This window comes from Nomia melanderi, chromosome 13, assembly GCF_051020985.1.
Source record: "Nomia melanderi isolate GNS246 chromosome 13, iyNomMela1, whole genome shotgun sequence".
In the NCBI taxonomy this organism is placed as follows: Eukaryota; Metazoa; Arthropoda; class Insecta; order Hymenoptera; family Halictidae; genus Nomia; species Nomia melanderi.
This window is the reverse complement of record NC_135011.1, coordinates 773,273-793,055: the sequence shown is the minus strand read 5'-3', so window position 1 is coordinate 793,055 and position 19,783 is coordinate 773,273. Positions and strand designations below refer to the sequence as shown.

At 32.8% G+C, this 19,783-nt stretch overlaps 7 protein-coding genes across 23 annotated transcripts; 5 read left to right on the top strand and 2 right to left on the bottom strand.

The window, feature by feature from the left end:
- Positions 1–719: 719 nt before the first annotated feature.
- LOC116431357 (uncharacterized) lies at positions 720–4,759 on the top strand. Of its 5 annotated transcripts, none has more exons than XM_031986643.2 (8): positions 720–907; positions 1,711–2,548; positions 2,629–2,832; positions 2,912–3,142; positions 3,227–3,477; positions 3,555–3,948; positions 4,149–4,359; positions 4,454–4,759. In XM_031986643.2, the coding sequence occupies exons 2-8, from the start codon at positions 1,748–1,750 to the stop codon at positions 4,465–4,467; spliced, it is 2,106 nt and encodes a 701-aa protein (XP_031842503.2). In that variant the 5' UTR covers positions 720–907; positions 1,711–1,747; the 3' UTR covers positions 4,468–4,759. The 5 variants fall into 5 exon arrangements, with proteins under 5 accessions (XP_031842503.2, XP_031842507.2, XP_031842504.2 ...); XM_031986647.2 differs by having other exon boundaries at positions 724–907; positions 1,709–2,548; positions 3,555–3,885; XM_031986644.2 differs by lacking the exon at positions 720–907 and adding an exon at positions 1,264–1,466 and having other exon boundaries at positions 1,709–2,548.
- Positions 4,760–4,901: 142 nt separating this feature from the next.
- Positions 4,902–8,915, top strand: LOC116431358 (prestin). Of its 5 annotated transcripts, none has more exons than XM_031986650.2 (11): positions 4,902–5,115; positions 5,639–5,820; positions 5,893–6,165; positions 6,312–6,493; positions 6,559–6,723; positions 6,786–6,890; positions 6,963–7,096; positions 7,190–7,352; positions 7,436–7,636; positions 7,706–7,954; positions 8,028–8,915. In XM_031986650.2, the coding sequence occupies exons 2-11, from the start codon at positions 5,718–5,720 to the stop codon at positions 8,463–8,465; spliced, it is 2,013 nt and encodes a 670-aa protein (XP_031842510.1). In that variant the 5' UTR covers positions 4,902–5,115; positions 5,639–5,717; the 3' UTR covers positions 8,466–8,915. The 5 variants fall into 5 exon arrangements, with proteins under 5 accessions (XP_031842510.1, XP_031842508.1, XP_031842509.1 ...); XM_031986648.2 differs by having other exon boundaries at positions 4,902–5,253; XM_031986649.2 differs by having other exon boundaries at positions 4,902–5,317.
- A 271-nt stretch (positions 8,916–9,186) lies between these two features.
- On the bottom strand, positions 9,187–12,276 carry Mpcp1 (Mitochondrial phosphate carrier protein 1). Of its 2 annotated transcripts, none has more exons than XM_031986607.2 (6): positions 12,159–12,276; positions 11,939–12,087; positions 10,841–11,001; positions 10,508–10,744; positions 9,881–10,177; positions 9,187–9,796 (listed from the first exon to the last, which is right to left on the bottom strand). In XM_031986607.2, the coding sequence occupies exons 2-6, from the start codon at positions 12,066–12,068 to the stop codon at positions 9,569–9,571; spliced, it is 1,053 nt and encodes a 350-aa protein (XP_031842467.1). In that variant the 5' UTR covers positions 12,069–12,087; positions 12,159–12,276; the 3' UTR covers positions 9,187–9,568. The 2 variants fall into 2 exon arrangements, with proteins under 2 accessions (XP_031842467.1, XP_031842468.1); XM_031986608.2 differs by having other exon boundaries at positions 12,151–12,260.
- A 407-nt stretch (positions 12,277–12,683) lies between these two features.
- On the top strand, positions 12,684–13,545 carry mRpS18C (mitochondrial ribosomal protein S18C). Its single transcript, XM_031986788.2, has 3 exons — positions 12,684–12,908; positions 13,029–13,236; positions 13,310–13,545. The coding sequence occupies exons 1-3, from the start codon at positions 12,771–12,773 to the stop codon at positions 13,399–13,401; spliced, it is 438 nt and encodes a 145-aa protein (XP_031842648.1). The 5' UTR covers positions 12,684–12,770; the 3' UTR covers positions 13,402–13,545.
- Positions 13,546–13,583: 38 nt separating this feature from the next.
- LOC116431417 (swi5-dependent recombination DNA repair protein 1 homolog) lies at positions 13,584–17,631 on the bottom strand. 5 transcript variants are annotated; one of them, XM_031986785.2, is made up of 4 exons: positions 17,478–17,631; positions 14,129–14,263; positions 13,843–14,047; positions 13,584–13,772 (listed from the first exon to the last, which is right to left on the bottom strand). In XM_031986785.2, the coding sequence occupies exons 2-4, from the start codon at positions 14,257–14,259 to the stop codon at positions 13,584–13,586; spliced, it is 525 nt and encodes a 174-aa protein (XP_031842645.1). In that variant the 5' UTR covers positions 14,260–14,263; positions 17,478–17,631. The 5 variants fall into 5 exon arrangements, with proteins under 5 accessions (XP_031842645.1, XP_031842647.1, XP_031842646.1 ...); XM_031986787.2 differs by lacking the exon at positions 17,478–17,631 and adding an exon at positions 14,784–14,960; XM_031986786.2 differs by lacking the exon at positions 17,478–17,631 and adding an exon at positions 14,565–14,710.
- snf (U1 small nuclear ribonucleoprotein A snf) lies at positions 14,660–15,981 on the top strand. Its single transcript, XM_031986782.2, has 3 exons — positions 14,660–14,766; positions 14,937–15,178; positions 15,257–15,981. Coding segments are annotated over exons 1-3 (702 nt in total). The 5' UTR covers positions 14,660–14,765; the 3' UTR covers positions 15,716–15,981.
- On the top strand, positions 17,006–19,549 carry D1 (D1 chromosomal protein). Of its 4 annotated transcripts, none has more exons than XM_031986789.2 (3): positions 17,006–17,323; positions 18,363–18,602; positions 18,694–19,549. In XM_031986789.2, the coding sequence occupies exons 2-3, from the start codon at positions 18,381–18,383 to the stop codon at positions 18,820–18,822; spliced, it is 351 nt and encodes a 116-aa protein (XP_031842649.1). In that variant the 5' UTR covers positions 17,006–17,323; positions 18,363–18,380; the 3' UTR covers positions 18,823–19,549. The 4 variants fall into 4 exon arrangements, with proteins under 4 accessions (XP_031842649.1, XP_031842653.1, XP_031842650.1 ...); XM_031986793.2 differs by lacking the exon at positions 17,006–17,323 and adding an exon at positions 17,341–17,610; XM_031986790.1 differs by lacking the exon at positions 17,006–17,323 and adding an exon at positions 17,794–18,063.
- The last annotated feature ends 234 nt before the right edge of the window (positions 19,550–19,783 follow it).

Sequence of the window (19,783 nt, the reverse complement as noted above, 5' to 3'; positions counted from 1 at the left end):
CTACAACGATATTCAACAATAAATGCAACACTTTCTACAACAAGGATCACAGATCTCTAATATTTCTTAAACTTACAACAAATTGCACTATAAGACTTTTATTATTTTCTGCGTTCTACATGTACCGCACTATGGTTGACGTTTTTGCGACGCTTAGCTAATTAATTGTCACCGAGTTACAATAGAAATGCGAATATTACAATACTCATTATTTAATATATTATTTAAAAAAATTCCATGTAGACAAATCTTATTCGATTATAATGGATTAAATTTGTAAATACAAGTTGTATTCTATTTATTCTATGGACGCTAGAAATGGCGCACTTTTTTTTATCGAACACTGACTGTAAATCGTTAAAAATAGAAAGCAGTTGTACAGAAAGTAATTGGATTAATTAAAAAATAGAATAAATCGATAGAAATTTTAATAAACAATTTGCCGTTAAACCATAAATTTCGTGTAAAGCATATCGCGTCTCATTTCCGAACATAGAACGCCTACGAATGAAAATGGCGTACGACGCCATAAGATATTGTGTGAGTGCATATCAAAGAATAGTTTATCTATAATAAAATATATCAAATTTTTACTATTTTTATTGTATAGTACTTTTTATTGTAACAGAGTTTCAAATATCTTTTACTGTTAACAAAATGTGATCCGTAGAATTTTTCAACCGTTCAGCCAATCAGAATACAAGATGTCGCGGCTTGGGTCGTTCCATTTTCGAATGCAGTCAACGCAACCTAATTTAGTGACGATAAGGATGCAGCTGTGCGATGCTTAAGGTGGCGTCACTTACTTACTGGGGGAAGTATAGAGAGAGATATTATATTGGCGCGTATCGACCGAGCAAAACAATTTTTTCCATCGCCGCTTATACATTTCAACAATTCGAGACAGGTACAGTGAACAAAATCATCCACGTATCTGTTCATTTCTCGACCGGAAGTATTTCGATTTTTTACGCTTTAGCGTGTACCTTTTCAAGGAGATTATCGTTGCCGTTTTGTAGCCATTTTGCTATCCGTTGATAAATGCAAGACATTTTCGTACCGACTGGTGAACCGCGTACTCTCGTCACATATAAAATACGAATGTCTGCACTGGAGCTCACGAATAATCGTTTCTCGCGTGCGAACGGTTCTTAGCATGCAGCTGTGCGCGGCGAAAGAATGTTTTACCTGGAAAGAATACGTCTGTTAATTACTCGGAGTGCAGAAACGTTGAACGCCAATATAAATCAATTTGAAAAGAAGCGGATCACTTGTAGAACGAACGTTTCGCGATACATTTTTCAACTTTGACTCGTTGTTTTCCTGGGATGTAGGATTGAAAACGTCATTATTTCATGAGAATTTTTCTGCTATTGATATACATGTATTTTGTGCATTTAGAAATGAATGAAAAGGAAAATATAATAATTAGTGCCAGACAGTATTGTGAAATGCTCCTTATAAAGGTACATTCTACCTTCAAGAAAGTGTGGATTGAGTATTTAAATTGTTTTAAGTGTAGAAGGTAAATACTTTGCATGCAGAGGGATGAATGGATAGTTGCTTTAAAGTTTAAATGTAACATTAATCGCGTACTCAAATTTTTAGAGAGTTAGAAACTATAAAAACGGTATATAACATGCAGCATTATGTTTCGTAATTACTTTATGCTGCAACACATAAGTAAAGTTTGTTTTTTTCTTTTAAGAGGCTCTTCCTGAATAATAGTTCTTAATCTAAAGCCACCATGGAAACGTGTCACGAAGTGTTAGACACGATAGATGTTAGTAATGATAAGAATATGATGGAAGTATTGAAGGAGACAATTTCGGAGGAGAACATTGTTGTTGAATCCGAGACTACCGAAGATTCTGTAGAAACAGAAATAGAAGAAATTATAGAAATAATAGAAGAAGTGGAAGAAGAAGAAGAATCGCAAGATGGTTCCTTTTTGGAAGATAAAGATATGAAGGAGGATCAGAGTAAGAAATGTACAGAGAGACTGGAAAATGATCAATATGATGAAACCTCAGAAATGGAAGTTTATGCGTACGAAGAAAGTGGTACAGTTGTAAAAGTAGAGGATATAAAAGAGAATGAGAAAAATGAACAGTCTCAAAGAAATAGTATTAAACAAGTAATAGCATATGACGTAGATGAAGATTGGCAGGACGAGGATATGGAAGAAGAAGAGGAATACGAACAGAACTCTGACACAGTTAGTCATTGTACAGAATCATTGCAAGAGCAGAGAATCCTACACGGCGAAAGAAAATCTCTAAATAATCAAACAAACAGTTTTCCTTTACAAACAAGTAGACCAGAATCTGGAAGCAGTGTAGAATCTATGGACAATCTAGAAAAGCTCAAACAAAGTCAAGATTATAAAAATAATGTAAATAATGAAGAAACTGTTGATAATAGTGTAAGTCATGAGATCGTTAAGAATGTTGAAAACAATTTGTTGTATACAGTCCTTGGTACAAAGAAGCAAACTCCTGTAAAAACATTACACACAGATAAACTGTCCGATACTCATTACATTAAGGTGTGTACAGTTTCTGTATCGATTGATATGAGAATTGTAATTATTATTACCACATCTGAAGACAAAGTCCTTGTTTATAGATGCAGCAACTCGACGAGAACACCATACCAGTTGAAGGAACAATTTATTATGAAGGAGATAATATAGAAACTTTGTATGTTGCTCAGGCTGTAGATGATGGTGAACAGTATACATATGATACTACATCGATGGAACAAGATGAACAAGTATGGGAAGCAGATAACACAGATACCAATCAGACTCAAGAGAAAGAGAATTCTCAGGTAATATCTTCTAAAATTAAATTCTTAATATTCAAAGCTCCCTAATTTCAATGCAATAAACACTTTACTCGATTTTTAGGACCAAATATTTTTACACGAAGATGAAGATGGACAGCTGTATTTCAAGGATGAATCTGGAGTTCTACAGCCAGTATATTTAACCGAAGATGGACATTACGCCATTGCAGAAGGCTACAACCAAGAAAACAAAGAATCACAAGTTAAATCTCAACAAAATACAAAACAAATGGAAGAAGAATCCTATTCTGCTCCAGACACTGATCTTAAATCCCCTAGCAGTAACAAACAGGTATCTTCGACCATTCCTAAATCTATATCAGTATAGTATTAAATTATAAATTTATATTAGTACTATAGCATCTCTTTGATTTAGAATTCTGTGGTGTCTACTGGTGATCTCGATAACGAAGATAATACAGTGACAATATCACTGATAATATCCGAAGATGAACATGGCCAGAAGAGAACACAAGTCATTATACCCACTACGGATAATCTAAAATGTAATATTTGTAATAAAAATTTCAAGACGTCTTTCCAATTACTCCGTCACAATCGATTAAAGCACGCAAGGGAGGAGGATATTACAACAAGGAATTTCCCATGCGATCTGTGCCCTAAAAGGTGAGTTTTCTATAAATTATATAACAAAATATTTATTTACCGGTGCAAGGAAATAACTGATTTACTCCTGTGTACAGGTATCCGGATCAAAACTCGTTAGCTCGTCACAGAAAGACTCATACTGGTGACCGACCGTTCCAGTGTCTTGAGTGTCATAAAAATTTCCCTACGTCGACTGCTCTACGCCGTCACTTGACGCTTCATAATTCACAGTCACGACCTCTTCCATGTATCTATTGCGGTCGTCGTTTCGTAGAGAAAGCTAGTCTGGTTAAACACGAGCAATCACATTTGGCCGCTGATCAATGGACGCACACGTGTGACGTATGTCACAAGTCATTTTCACATGCAACCGATCTGAGTCTGCATAAAAAGTATCATGATCCTGATAAGAAATTTGACTGTGAGGTTTGTGGTCGAGAGTTCAGCCGATTGAACAATTTGCAGAGACATATGATGGTACATCAACAAGTACGTATGATCAATATGATCTTAGCTATTAGATTCCTCGTATCTCGGTACAAGAAGAAATGTTCCATAGAGTTTACCATTTCTCATATTTCCTGCAATTTGTGCACATTACGTGAATTTACTGAATCTCATTGTTCATTATTGAAATAACCTTTTAAATATGCCCAGTGGTTACATATTTTTATAATTATTAAATGCAGCAAGGAGCTAACGAGGAGATACTCTCCTGCGATGTCTGTGGCATTACCTATAAATTTATGAGTTCGTTGACGAGACACATGGTGACCACGCACATGAACCCAGAGAAACTGAGACAGCAGGCGGAAGAACAGCGAAGGAAACGAGAAAATAATTATCGGCGTTACTTGGAAAATCGAAAAATGTACGAAACTCAGCATTCTGGCGGATATGGTACGAAACGTAATTACCAAGATACACGTGCACTTAGCAAAACCAGCGATGAAGTGGTTTGATTCGAATTTTCTAACGGCTACTGTTTTACTAGGGAAATCATCATGATAAGACTAAATATCTCCGAATGGAAGGAAGAAAAGAGAGAGAAAGAGAGAATGGCAGGAAAAGTACGATAAATACTATGCGCGATGTAGTGATATTTCTATATAATTTTATTGCTATAGCAACAATAGATGTGCATTTAATTTAATAAAAATATAAAGAATGTAATCTCTATAAAATGTTCACCTATGCATCTTTATAAGAATTCTTACGTATACTTTGAGAGACGGAGGAAAACTTGTATCTATTTAAGATAATCTATGTATATATAAATATAAAGCTAATTTTTATTGTACATTAAGGATTTGAATTGTAGATATAACTATCACTAGCAATATTCTAATATATAAATATTTGATTTGTAAGACTTGTATAATAAAAATTACATATTGTAGGTAAGTATACGCAAAACGTTTGTGAGAATAAAATCATTTTATAAGTGAAACTTTCCAATAGAAAATTTAATAATACGCATACATTATACATGTATCAACTGTTGCTAATATTCTTTATTGTTGTAATGTATAATGCATACATATATAGTGCGTATCTGTCACATGACAAGTGTAAATAAGATACTTAGTGATACCTTGCGAGTGTGTGTGCACGTGTGCGTGTGTAGTCATATAAGCCTCGTTTGTGAAGTTTGTGGTCAGTATTTCAATGAAATAAGCGCGGGTTAATTTTGTTATTCTCCTGAGTACTTAAAAGTTTGTTTAAAAATTCCTGTTTGTAAATTACTAGTGTTAAGGAGCAATTAATATCGAATGTAATAGCTGTGGAAACAAGGTAACACGTAATAGTTATCATTAAACACAATCATTGGAAAGATTACTTCAAAAAAATCTTTAAGGTTACTTCATTTAATTTGTTTCTCCAAGTGCGCGATTACTTCGAACATTTAGTTTCTTAATAATAAAAATACTATTAGTAATGAGAGTCGAAATAATAATTCAGCAATAAAATCAATTAAATTTTAGAACGACTTGATATGACGCATTTTTATTTCATAAAATATATATATGTATCGAGAAAAATATATTTCCGCGTCTTATGTAATAGAGTTTTTATTTTGAATAAATACAGATACAATGCTGTTGAGCTTATGATATTTTTAAATCTATATATACATCATAAGATTGTACTGTATATTAAAAATATCTATTTGTTACAGATAAATAGTAGGAGATCGTTCAAATTCTTAAACTTTTGCTTGGAATTAATTTAATGACGAGTACCTAATTACCATTACCATGGAAAAACATGATGCATTATTACAAATACATTTAGAGAGACCTATTTACGAGCAGGAAACATTAAATGAAGATTATCACTATGAAAAGCCTCACATATCTGGTATATAAAGAGATAATAAACGTTTTAAGATTTAAATGTAAATCATCTTAAAGATTGCATTGATTCCCACAGTTGTAAATGATGCAATAAACGCCTTGAGGTGTAAAAATTGGAAAGCATGCGTGACATCTGTAATTCCGTCGATAAATTGGTTGAGGGACTATCAGTGGAAAGATGCTATAACATCTGATATTATTTCTGGTTTGACTGTGGCAATTATGCATATTCCTCAGGGCATGGCTTATGCACTTCTGGGAAATGTTCCAGCCGTAGTTGGAATATACATGGCATTCTTTCCTGTCTTAATATATTTCTTCTTTGGCACATCTAGACATGTGTCAATGGGTATGAAAAACGTTACTGTTCAAATTTTCATAATAAAATGAGACAGATAGAAAAGATTTTGAGTATCTCAAAAAAAGTGCGAGTATTAACTTTTTTAGTGTTTCATCGCTGGGCTTTTGTACATTTAGTAAAATAGTACTTCTCAGGAACTTTTGCCGTGGTTTGCTTGATGACTGGGAAAACAGTGATGACTTATTCGAAACCACATGATATGCATATGAATGGTACGGATTTATTATCCACTCATCCTGGAGAAGTTTCATTTTCATATTCATTTACACCCATGCAGGTAGCAACAGCTGTTACATTAGTGGTTGGGATATATCAGGTAATGCTTTGTAATCTTTTGTTGTTCGTTCAGAATTATTAATGATTTTCTGCTTCTTCTTTCAGATCATAATGTACATATTTCATTTGGGGATTATAAGCACGTTACTTAGTGAACCTCTAGTAAATAGTTTCACCACTGGTGCAGCTGTTTATGTTTTGATATCCCAAATTAAAGATCTATTAGGCATAAAAATTCCAAAACACAAAGGATATTTCAAACTTATTTATGTGAGTATATACTACTAAAGGCAATTCCTTTCAAGCATACTATTTATTAAATTTAATTTTAGACATTAATAAGTATTTCTAAAGAAATACAGAATATAAATATCACTGCTGTGATTATATCATTAGTAACAATGATTGGTCTCGTTTGTAACAACGAATTTTTAAAGGTGAATATTACCTTTTATCATGAAAATATATAAATAATTATTCTGTAACTTTTAATATTATTTTAATAATAGCCATGGGCGAGTAAAAGATGTAGCATTCCAATACCAATTGAGTTGATAGCAGTTGTAAGTGGAACTTTAATTTCAAGATATCTTTGTTTACCTGAAAAATATAATATTCAAGATGTAGGTAATATTCCAACAGGGTATGTAATTATTTTATTTAATTCATTCACCTAAATATGAGTATCACAAATCTTAAATATAATTACCTTGAAATCAATCTAAAAATGTAATAGACTTCCAGTACCAGAGGTACCGACACTTGAATTATTACATCTTGTAGCATTGGACAGTATTGCTATAACTATGGTGTCTTACACTATAACTATATCAATGGCTTTAATATTTGCGCAAAAACTCAATTACAAAATTAATTCGAATCAAGAACTTCTTGCAATGGTAAGAAACGAATACCTTATTATCTTATTATTTTGCCAAAAATTTTAAAAACTGTTACATATAATTTCAATCTACAATTGCAGGGCTTAAGTAATGTATTTGGATCATTCTTCTCCTGTATGCCAGTATCAGCATCGTTAAGTAGGTCTTTAATTCAGCAAACTGTTGGTGGTCGAACGCAAATAGCTAGTGTTGTATCTTGTTTGATATTATTGACCATTCTTTTATGGATTGGTCCATTTTTTGAACCTCTACCAAGATGTGTTTTAGCATCAATTATTGTAGTAAGTACAAAAACACTTTATTTACCTATAAATTATAAATTGTTTATGCAAACCTGTGCCCGTTTCCAGGTAGCTTTGAAAGGGATGTTTCAGCAAGCCTCTCAGCTGATAAAGTTCTGGAAATTAAACAAGTACGATGCATTAATTTGGATTGTCACGTTTGTCATGGTTGTAATAGTGAATATTGATGTTGGTTTACTGTTCGGTATTATGGTATCACTTGGAGTTATTTTATTGCAAAGTATCAAGCCTTACACCTGTCTGCTAGGGCATATACCAAATACAGATTTATATTTAGATCTGAGTCGATACAGATCTGTATGTCTTTTTCATAATTATTCACATCGTTAACATTATTCTAACTTTCATTTATTTACTATATAATTTTTAGGCGATAGAAATTCCTGAACTGAAAATTTTTCAGTACTGCGGTACTTTGAACTTTGCCAATTGTAATTACTTCACATCAGAGTTGTACAGAATAGTCGGAGTGAATCCGCAGAAGGTCATAGAACACGGACAGAAAATAAGGGAGAACAGTATTTATATTGATACACAGGATTCGGAAGACAAACAAGAATTACGTTGCGTAATCATGGACATGAGCGCATTAAGTTACATCGACTCCAGTGGCGTATTCACGCTACATTCAATTATAAAAATGTTCGATCAAATTGACATACATTTCTACCTCGTCAACTGCACGAGTCCCGTTTTCGAAACCATCAAGAAATGCGACTTGTATTTGCACGGTAAACTGACGTTCAAAATTTTTGCGACGATACAGGACGCGAAAATGTACTTGGAGAAAGAACTCCACTCAAGATAATATACGCCTAAACATGTACTTATTCTATCAACGGTGCAAATATTTATGTGAATATATTTTTGTTTTCCTTCTTTATGTGATATTGTTACTAATTTTATAAAATTTGGAAAGGGTATTAAAAACTTAGAATTCGTAGTACATTTGAGAAAGTACAAGTATGTTTTGATATTTGTAAAAAGCTGGAGCACAACAAATTTGTTTTGTTTCATGTAATTGTAGAAAGAAGTAGCATCAGACGTGTAACACAGAATTGCTACTTACTTGCTAGCCGTTTAACAACGAATGTACTTTTTACAATTAGTACTTCAATAGTATTCATTTAAATAAGGTGCTACGTAAATATTATGTATCTGGAGGAACACGACAATATTATTTGTAATGTGTATATTTTTTAATTGAAGTATATATCGACTGTATAAAGGAATAAGATAAAACAATCGTTGACGAATATTTTAGACTGACAATGAATTTAGTAGCCATAATTTCTATGAATTACTGTACAATATACTTAGCCACATAGAACGCAACCGAACTTCAAGTACCTTTTAACTTGTGATACTACATGTACGCTATATAACTTTTTTAAATGTAAAGGTACTTATATAAAGATTATACGTATGAATTGTATTCCAAAGGCTTTAATCAATTAGAATGTAAATCAGCAACTGCTTTATCTTGTCATGATCGAGGTGCGCGAAAAGAAATGAAGCAAAACCGTCGATTAGTCGAGCAATCACAGACCATTTATTCACAGTGATCACTCTATGTACAAAGTAACAGGTTCCGGTTACAATAGGTAACACACTGTCACTATTAAGATTTGTTCTGATAAATGTGCTACGGTTTTTTTTTTTGCTTTTTTACAATCACACAACTGATGGTAAAGTACTATGATTCACATCTGTAGCACGGTAATACTTCTAGTTTTAAGGCAGTGGCACCTGCACTGTTGCTTGTATTACACAATAAATACTCAAATTGTATGGCAAAACATTGTTCGACAATGTACTGTGAGAAAGTTATGTAATTTAGCTATGTTTGTTTTTCTCTCTAACTGTAATTGCTTTCTCAATTCGATTAAAAATATCGACGATATATGAGAATTAAGCAACTCCATATTTCTTCTTGAGAGACTCTGGCATCTCTGGTGGTGGTGGGCGTGGCATACGGAGCCACACTTTGACAGCATCATAAATGAACCATTGCGCTGCTGTCAATGTACCAATCATGACAATCCTAGGACCAAGACCCTTCCATACACCAGCGAAACCAAGCTTTCTCAGAACATCACCTGCCGATGCTCCCTTCTCTTGATTCAGTTTCGATACAACCTGTATTAATGAAATTTGTCATAGTAGTACATTAACAAAGTAAAATCAGAAGTCAGAGAAGACTTGTGTAAGGAATATACTTACGGAATCAGCGGGATGCGATACAATTGCACAGAATACACCGGCAATGTAACCTGCCGCGAAGGTGACAACCAATTGTTCACCCTTTGTGCATTCCATTCTTGGTTTGGGAACTACATATTTGTACAAGAGCTCGAGTGTACGCTCGAAGCAGGCGAACTTCATCATTGTGTATGGAATTTGACGGAGCCACAATGGTACCAGACCTTTGTAGAAGCCGCCAAGACCTTCCTCGCTATACATTTTGGGGAATGCTTCCCTCAAAGTATTTGCATACCCTGGCATAGTTTGAATCCTAACCTGTAGAAATAAGAGTTATATTTTGTGTATAACAAGGTATAGAGTTTATTGCACATTTAACAACACGTTAATTAATAGTTATTCCAAGGAACTTACAATATGTATGATATGCAGAAAGGTGAGGATCAGTAGGAACAATGTGAAGGAACAAAAGAACAATTCTGTCTTGTTTTGGAGGAGGAGTCACAGGAATGCACAAGTAATACGAGAATAATGTCTGTTAAGTTTTTTAAATCGTAACAGGGACAGTATCGATCTAACTGTTCTCTCTTTGAAAAATGTTAAGAAAGTTATTTATATTTGTAAGTATAAAAAATAATTGATAATTACTTTAGCTGCTTCAAGTGGAGCTAGACCAATATCGGCAAAGAATTCTGCAGATGCCGAAGAAACTAGATACAAACTTGTCCTATATTCATATGAAATTTCTTCTCCAGCCAAAGCTGAGTAATATACTTTGAAAACTTCGTAAAGACCAAATTTAAACATTCCTTGGGTGGAATAACCGAAAAATGTTGGGGCCCATCCTTTTGCCAAACCTCGAAAACCATCTTCGTTCAGTGTCACCTACATAAAAAAAGAAAAAGAAATGACAAGAACAAAAATAGGGTTTGTCATTTACATAGAATAGAATGTTGACATGAAAAGTAAATTATTATTTACCCTGAATCCATTGAAGACTGACTTGTACTTTGCAGGATCTACTTGAATTCTGCATTTCACCAAATCCAAAGGTGTGACCATGGTATGGGTGATACCGCATGATAAAATACCACCCAAACCGCATAGCATAAAATATTTGTTTGATGCAAATTCACAGCTATCTGTATATTAAGAAAATATTATTTCTACTGTAGCTCCAAACGTTCAATAAAAAAAGAAAAAAAAATGAATTAACAAAGAAAGCATGGTACGAAAGAGTGAATTAATCGATAAAAAGTGCTGCCATTGATTAGTTGTACCTACGGAGGCAACGTGCGATATTCGAATTTGGCAAAGAGTCAAACTCGGCACGAATGACCGTACTACCTTGCTCTAATCCAATAATAAACCTTCCAAGTACACAAGGATATCTTTAATTGGTTTCTCGGTCGCGGTCACCGTACCAATATGCTATTATTTTTAATCAAATGTCAACCAAGGCTATAAGAACGACATTCAAACATGTATTTTCGACAAAATGGCGGCCCTTATGCAACCCTTCGTTAGTGAAGAGTTATTGAATGGCAGCAAATTTTCCACTATATTGCATAAAAGTAAAACGTCGTATATTTCATATCCATTCATAAAATTAACTTCTCCAATGATTAAAATAGCGTATCATTCGAACGACTGACAAATATCAGGAAATTTAAATAAAAATTGACAAATGTGCAACAAAATTCATATTCGTTATATAATTTGATTACATAAAATATGACCAAATTTTCTACTAAATCCCTAAGAATTTCGAATAGAAACTCTCGCGATTCTTAGATCCCTCGGTCGACAAAAAATTCGAATCTGCAGCGTTTCTAACGCAGACTTATGCATATGATATTTCAGATTATGTAACAACGTAAATCTAACTGAAACTGCTTGAAAAAGCAATCGCACATTTTATGTTAATTAAATTGCCGTTTGAGAAATAGGTGTCAACGTGGATGACAATTTTTTGTTAGCATGCACAGTTAGAGCAGGACGATAGATCCAAAACTCAATCGTCGATTAGTTCGCATTAAATGGAATATTTTATGTGAAAAATCATTGGAAATTACTGACCACCTGTGTTAGCGGATGCCATCGCAATATTACGGTGCTTAACCAACGGCTGTGAGATCTCGTTCTGGCCCTGACATTTGGCTGTCACGAAAAGGTTCGATTTGGCAACGTCCAGTATTGAGGGCCACATCTTGTTTCTGACACTTTACCTGTGCACACCACCAGAGACTGATAATTTCTGTACAATAATTATATTAGGCTAAACTACTGACTACAAAACCTTCAAAGGCACGACTCTCGCCTCCGAGATCTGGGAAAAGAGTGACAGAGACTTTAGTAACAGAATCCGTTTAGTGACATAGTCCATCGGTCAATATTTTATAGATGACATACCAGCAGTGATAAAAAACCGCACCGATTTCACTTGCCACTAGATGGCTACAAATGAGAATAGACTGTAGCTAATTGGACTACTTATTAACTGTATTCAATTATATTTATCAACTAGCTATTAAATAAATAACGAGGGATTTTAATAATATGAATAAATGTACATACCAACCGTAGATTTCGTATAATAAAAATGACAATCTATATCATGGTTTCTCTGTCGGTAATGAAGGTTCTTTTGGCACCATAAGATTTTTAAATTTCACAAACTGTAACAATTATTTACTTTTATACGTTTTGTTTTGCATATGAGATTAAAAAACAACGTTTCGTTTTCTTATTGTAAAAGTAATACGAAATATGTACAAAAATTACAGTAATTTGTTTATATTCGTTGCATCAGTTGTACATTAAAATGGCGCATCTGTTTGAAACATTTTCTATGACTTTGTTGTGGTCAGAGCACATTCGATTTTTATTTACACGTTTTTAATTGTGTAAAATGATTTCTGCACTTGCCACTGTACGGAGTTTGAAAAATATCACAAATAAGCTTCCGGTATTTCTATATCGCAACAGAAGTAACGGATCATCGGTTTCATGCAACGAAGCGACAGACACAACAGCTGATCCAGACTTGGTAATATCTCATTGTGAACTATAATAAAATTTATAATTTAGGAAATTAATCAATTGTTATTTAATTGTCATTAAGATTTTGTTAGTAGAATGACACTAATATCAGGCAATTCTTTCACAGCCGTCAGTTTTTGAAAATCCATATACAAGAGAAAGAAGGTTATGCATTTTATGTAAATTAAAAATAACTCCAAATTATAAGAATGTACGTTTGTTATCTCAATTTCAAAGCCGTCATACAGGTAAAATTTATGGAAAACATATAACTGGTTTATGTGACCATCAGCAGAGAAAAGTGGAAGAAGAAATTGTAAAGGCACAACAAGCTGGTACATCTATCATTTTAATGTATAATTTGTAATAATTTTGTACATATTATGAATATATTCTTTTATATTTCAGGTTTAATGGGATACATGACAAAGGAACCAAAATTCTTTGATGATCCAGAACTATTCAACCCAAATCGTCCCCTTAAAGCACATCCCTATTAAATCTGAAATATATTATGGTAATGAGCTTCATTCTTTTATAATATGATGTCATCTGTAATATTTGTAATATAGGTATTATCTGCTTAATAAATGTATCTGCTATGTATTAATATTATGAGTAAATTAAGATTATGTTATTAAGTATTTGTATCTTTCTTCCATTAAGTACTTAATAGACATGCTCAATAGAATGTATCGTCATCAGGGGAAAACCGAATTACTTTGGGATCTATTCCAAGTGAAGATAAAATGTTCATTATGCTCACTGATTCCCCATTTTGTTCTTTCCAGTCATTTTGATAATCTTCAAGAGCAGTTTGACAAACTTTCGTCCATTTCTCTATAGCATTTTCTAAATCTTCAGTTTTGTTCTTCGAACAAAGACATACTATTTAAGTAATAAGTAATAGAAGCATATTATTTGTTTAACATTGTTTTTACCTTTCTTTTATATAGCAGTGTTGTTTTTAATTGATTGATGGCTACTTGCTTTTCTCTTATTCGTTTTCTTAATGTTTCTAAGTCATCATGACATAATTTTTCATTCTGTTCAACATCTGATTGATCTGCAGTTTCTACTGTACTTAGTCGTACTTTTTTAGTAGGAGGTATTGGAAAAAGTGATTTTCTTGGCACAGAAACCTTCCTATTTTGAATTTGTAAAATAAATAGAAAATTATATAATAAAAACAAATGTTGGAAAACATAATACAATATTATTACTTACATTGATGTTACAGGGGTGCTGGATTTTGGAGTATTTACATTAATTTCAGTGTTTTTGTTTTTGGGAGTACTAAATGGAGAACGAAATGGTTTATCTACACCTTTACTGTTTCTATATGGTTTGGTACTCATATTTCTGAAAATAAAATAGGGTTTAAAAGAAAGAAAATTTTAAATAAAAACATGATATGCTTACATATGATAAAAATTTAAAGTGTCTGAATTTAAATTGATTTCCTCAAAAAAGTGCAACATACGCGTATATTATAGATTATTTTATTAAATTTAAACGTAACACGCATTAATATTTTATTCGTTTTTGTGATACATATTCCCACGATATTTTGAATATAGTAAGTATATATATATATATATATCTATTTTTATATACTATTATTTATATTAATTTATATTAATAATAACAAAATTCTAATTACTCATATCTGAAAAGTGGATATTTTAATTTTCAAATACATTTAATAGAAAAACAAATATGTTTATAATTAACTGTAAAAATCGTAACATCAAGTTTCCAATCTACTAGCATGCACACGCGGTGATTCGTTGTTGTACTTAATGTATTCTAACCTCTAAACACCACTGACGCCGATTGAGTATAACAGCTACAGTACTCAAAAAGTATTATTATTTATTACCTTAATATTATTTGCTCGGTTTATTTTTTATGTTTATAGTGTATCATGTTCATTTTGTATGATTACGCTTGATCTAATGATTTGTTAATATTGAACATTTTTAGTATTAATTAATTCAAAGTATTTGTTATATTAAATTTCTTTTCTTTCCAGTGGCCATGGATATTAGACCGAATAATACGATTTATATTAATAACTTGAATGAGAAAATAAAGAAGGATGAACTTAAGAAATCCTTGTATGCAATTTTTTCTCAGTTTGGTCAAATATTAGATATTGTAGCCTTAAAAACATTAAAAATGCGTGGACAGGCATTTGTTATTTTTAAGGAAATAGCTAGTGCAACAAATGCATTAAGATCAATGCAAGGATTCCCATTTTACGACAAACCAATGGTAGGTATTGGTCAAATAATAATTGTGAAATATTATTTGCCTAATAACAAACAATTATTGTGACTATTTAATTTTCAGAGGATACAATATGCAAAAACTGACAGTGATATAATTGCAAAAATGAAAGGCACCTATGCAGAACGACCTAAGAAACCAAAACGAATTGTTCCTGCGGCTGATGAAGAAGCTAAACGTGCTAAGAAGAGAGCCAAGGAACAAGCCAAACATTCTCAACAAATTGGTTATCATGCCGGTGTACCGCAACACCCAGGTTTAGTCAACACTGCTGTACCAGAACAACCACCAAATCAAATTCTATTCCTTACAAATTTGCCAGACGAGACTAGTGAAATGATGTTGTCTATGTTGTTCAATCAATTTCCTGGTTTCAAAGAAGTACGTTTGGTGCCAAACAGGCATGACATTGCATTCGTTGAATTCGAAAATGAAGTTCAATCGGGAGCTGCAAAAGATGCCCTTCAAGGATTTAAAATCACACCTTCTCATGCAATGAAAATATCTTTTGCAAAGAAGTAAACTACATAATATTATAGTGAATATGGAAATGTTATTAAGGAATGAGCAAATGTGTGTGTTGTAACTGAACTATTTAGAAATGTATGCAACGCGTAATCAATCTTGAATGAAGATTTGAACGTATAAACCTGAAACATACCATTTACATTCAAGAACATTACATGTACAAAATTTTATGTAATGTATACATATATACAAAAGTACACATTGTAAATAGGAATTAAAAGATATATAACATTTTTCAGAAATACATCCATTATATGTGACTATTTTTTCTACTTAATTATACTTCCAATAATTGGATGTGGAACATACAAATTTTCTATTATAGAACGAAAAGTATAATGATAACTGGTAACAACATATCAAGAGATACTGTTTTCAAAATATGTTTATTCATTATACATTGTACTGACACTTAATAGATGTAGATTATTTACGAAACTATATTGCATACTTTTTATAAATGGATACAAATTTATTAAATTGTACTGCAAATTGTTATATGTTGACTGAACAATTGTAACAGTTGCATATAAAATAGAAAATTATTCGTACTTTCACAAAAAGAGAGATTTAATCATTAATAGGATTTTGAAATAAATAGATGTAAGTTTCCTTTAATATATTATTTTTTAATAGAATAAATTCTGTTTATAAAAATGTTTAACGACAAATATTCTTAGAGCGATACGTATTTTCTGAAGAATTATTTTTGCGATTCGCAAAAAATACAAATTTTCGAAAATTATTTTCCTTCAGGGAGGTGTAGCAAAATTTCAAAGCAGAATATATTTTTTAAATAATAATTTCTTCCAATAATAGCATCGATTCGAAAAATCGTCCAAAAAATTCAATTTACCTACACACGTTCTCCAAAAAGAATTTCAATATTTCGAAAAATGAACAAAAAGATTTTCCTAAATTAAAAATCGTTCGTTTAAGCTCTATATTTGAATGTCCATTGTACTTAATCTCCACAGTTTCAGAAAATCATCCGAGCGTTCCCATTCCAGAGCGAAGCTAAAAATGAAACCCTTCGGCAACATTTGCATGCCACTATGGCCATTTCCCCGCCAAATTACTAACGGTCCAGTTTCAAAACATCAAGCCACCGCCACCGATTCATTTAGAAATTCGTCGAACAAAAAAAAAAATTAATCGTGGAAGATTTACCGACCGTCAGTGGTGTTCAATGGGATTCCGAATAATTCTTAATAAATAATATAATTTTAAGCAGCATCGTATACATTTTGGCGGGAATCAGTTGGCGCGTTGTATGGGGAGTGGGAGTATGTTTCTTGGGGCAGCAGGCAAATCGGAGTACAGTGCAGCGTCTCTGTTAGATCATTCGCGTCTCTCTATTCGCGCAGTGTATTGTATACGAGTCCTTGCTTACGGATTGCTTATGGGGTACAGCTTCGAACGATAAACGCGCGGGATAATATCAGAGACGTTGAGAAGATAAAAGTTCGAGTATCTCGAGTCCAGAGATAAATAGCGAATATTTTGATACAACATAACCGGCCCAAGCCCGGTTTTTTCTGATCGCGGCACGCACACCGGCTGGACGGCCGCCTTTGTCTCCGTATACACGAGAAATTTTAGGTGAGTGTCTCTACCAACATCTTCTCGTGCCGCGAATAGTTGATTTATTCGTCGAGCACCGATCGTCCGTTAGAGCGGAATACCGGATATATTGTAGAGAATAATTTTACCGATTTTTCGGCGGTATTTTCGGCTGACACTGGCTGTTACTTACAGAGATATTTATTCGTTTATTCACTAGATGCCAAATGGATCTCTGATGGACGCTAACCGCAGCTCTGGCGTTGCCATGATTTGTCGATTATGGCGTCCTTAGACGCTAACTGACGCTTTTAGATTTGCTTTCGGTATTGTCGCCTATGCATACTATTATCGTCGAATATTAAAGTACGAGTGAGAATGCTGTTTGTTCAATGTGATTACACGGCCTCCTTTGCGATTATTACCGCGGGAATTGTGATAATAGACGGGGTGGTTGATATTTTTGAAAATGGCGGGCGCGGAAATTTCAGAAAGCATTCTCTTATTTTTGTAAATAATCTGAATGAACCGAGGGGATTGCGTTTAGCGATCCCGTTGCTTAATGACGGCTGATCGGATTGTTTGCGCGTTGAAATATTAATTCGCCGATGAGTTCAATTACCGTTGGATAATTAATGGTTCGATCGACAATTAGAAGATAGCCGGTTGCAAACCCACGTTTAACGATATTCAATACAAATGCGTATGTTAGGCGCGGAATTCGTTGGATCCGGTCAAACTCGATTAATCCATTCAATTGCTTTCTACGAATTTGCAAGGTGATACACACGGATTTTTGATCTTTCTGTTATCAAGTTACCACTGAGAATTGGACTTGAATGGTTTTACTTGGCGGTTTGAAGATCGATAACCATACGATATTTTCTGTGCTTTTATTTATATTTGCACATTCATTTTTTGCCTTTTAAAAATGTTTTATTGCTAGAATTTGTGGTTTGAAATTATACCTTATTTTTCCTAGCCAAATAATTCCAAAGATATTATGTACTCATCATTGATATTCCATTCTGTTATTAATGTTTGTACAGTTAAAAGAAATGTTTTTTTTCTTTTACAGTGGCATAAAGCAATAAAAATGTCAGATGAAAACTCATCCATCGTCGAAGAACAAAAGAAGAAGCGAGGCAGGCCTTCGAAAACAGATAAAAATGCAGTCAAGGAACCGAAGAAGAGGGGGAGACCTGCCCTAGACAAAAATAATGCCATGCGTGCTGCGAAATCTGATAATGAGGATGATGCATCTCCCACACCTGTGAAAAAGGCCAGGGGACGACCAAAAGGTTCTCACAAAAAAAAGGTATAGTGTAACCAACTAAATTTTATTTCTTTATCGTTTGTTTTTCACATTGACAGATCATCTATATTGTCGAATATTATTTAACTTGCAGCAAGGATCTCCCAAAGTCCCTTCAGGAAGGGGTCGCGGAAGACCAAAAAAGAAAGAAGAGAAACCAGAAAGCACTGGTGAAGAAGAAGATGAGCAAGAGGAGGAGGAGGAGGAGGAAGAAGAAAATTGAATATGATACAACAATTTTAATGTAACAATCTTATTCTTTGAATGTTTTTGAGAAGCTGATAAATTTAAAGATTTTATGTTCGCTTTTTACGTCATAATCTGCAGAACAGAATAGTAAAAACGTTTAATTTATGACAATTATATCTTAAAAGAAAAAAGAGAAATATGCACATAAAACTTGCGTTAAGAATACACATTCACTTTTCTTATTGGTACATCTCTTTGTTTATTATTGAAATTAGAGTGTATTGGATCGTTAAAAGAATTTTAACATTTCTGATCTCATGCATTACTTTTTAAGTAAGTGAAACGAACAAATTTTCCTATATGTGACGAAATATGTTAATTGCCTCTTTTATTTACTTGTTATCATTTTTAGAGTTAAAATTTATTTAACAGACTCGAAGAACGTTAAAATTAAAGCAAAATAAAAAATGAAAAACTTTGAATATATCATATACAAAGATTACTCCTTTCAATTACACTTGAATATGTGAACATTAACATTGTTCTTGAGGCAAGCATATGTGTGAATGTCAAATTTGTATTAAAGTAAATAAACTTGTAGAGTGACTCTCTTAACTCCTGTATTGTATACATATATTCTGTTTTCCATTATACACTTTATATGTCAGATAAAATGGTTATAACTCTGATTTTTGTAATTAGATTACACGTTTAAAAAGATACTCTAAGCATTTTAATTAAATCTTAAAAATTATAATTAAAATTGAGTTTTTTTTCTATTATATTACTTGTCTACTATAAACAATAAATAATCCTTCATAATTAGACCCTCTGTTAATTATCCTACAAAATGGTTTTTCTTCATTGTGAAAGGAGAGAATAGTCAAAAAATTGGAAATATCTGAAGGAGTACTTATTGCCTTTCTATTATATTTACATTGTCTAGTTTTATTTTTATCTTCAGATCTGTGTAATATTTAACATAGCTAAAAAAT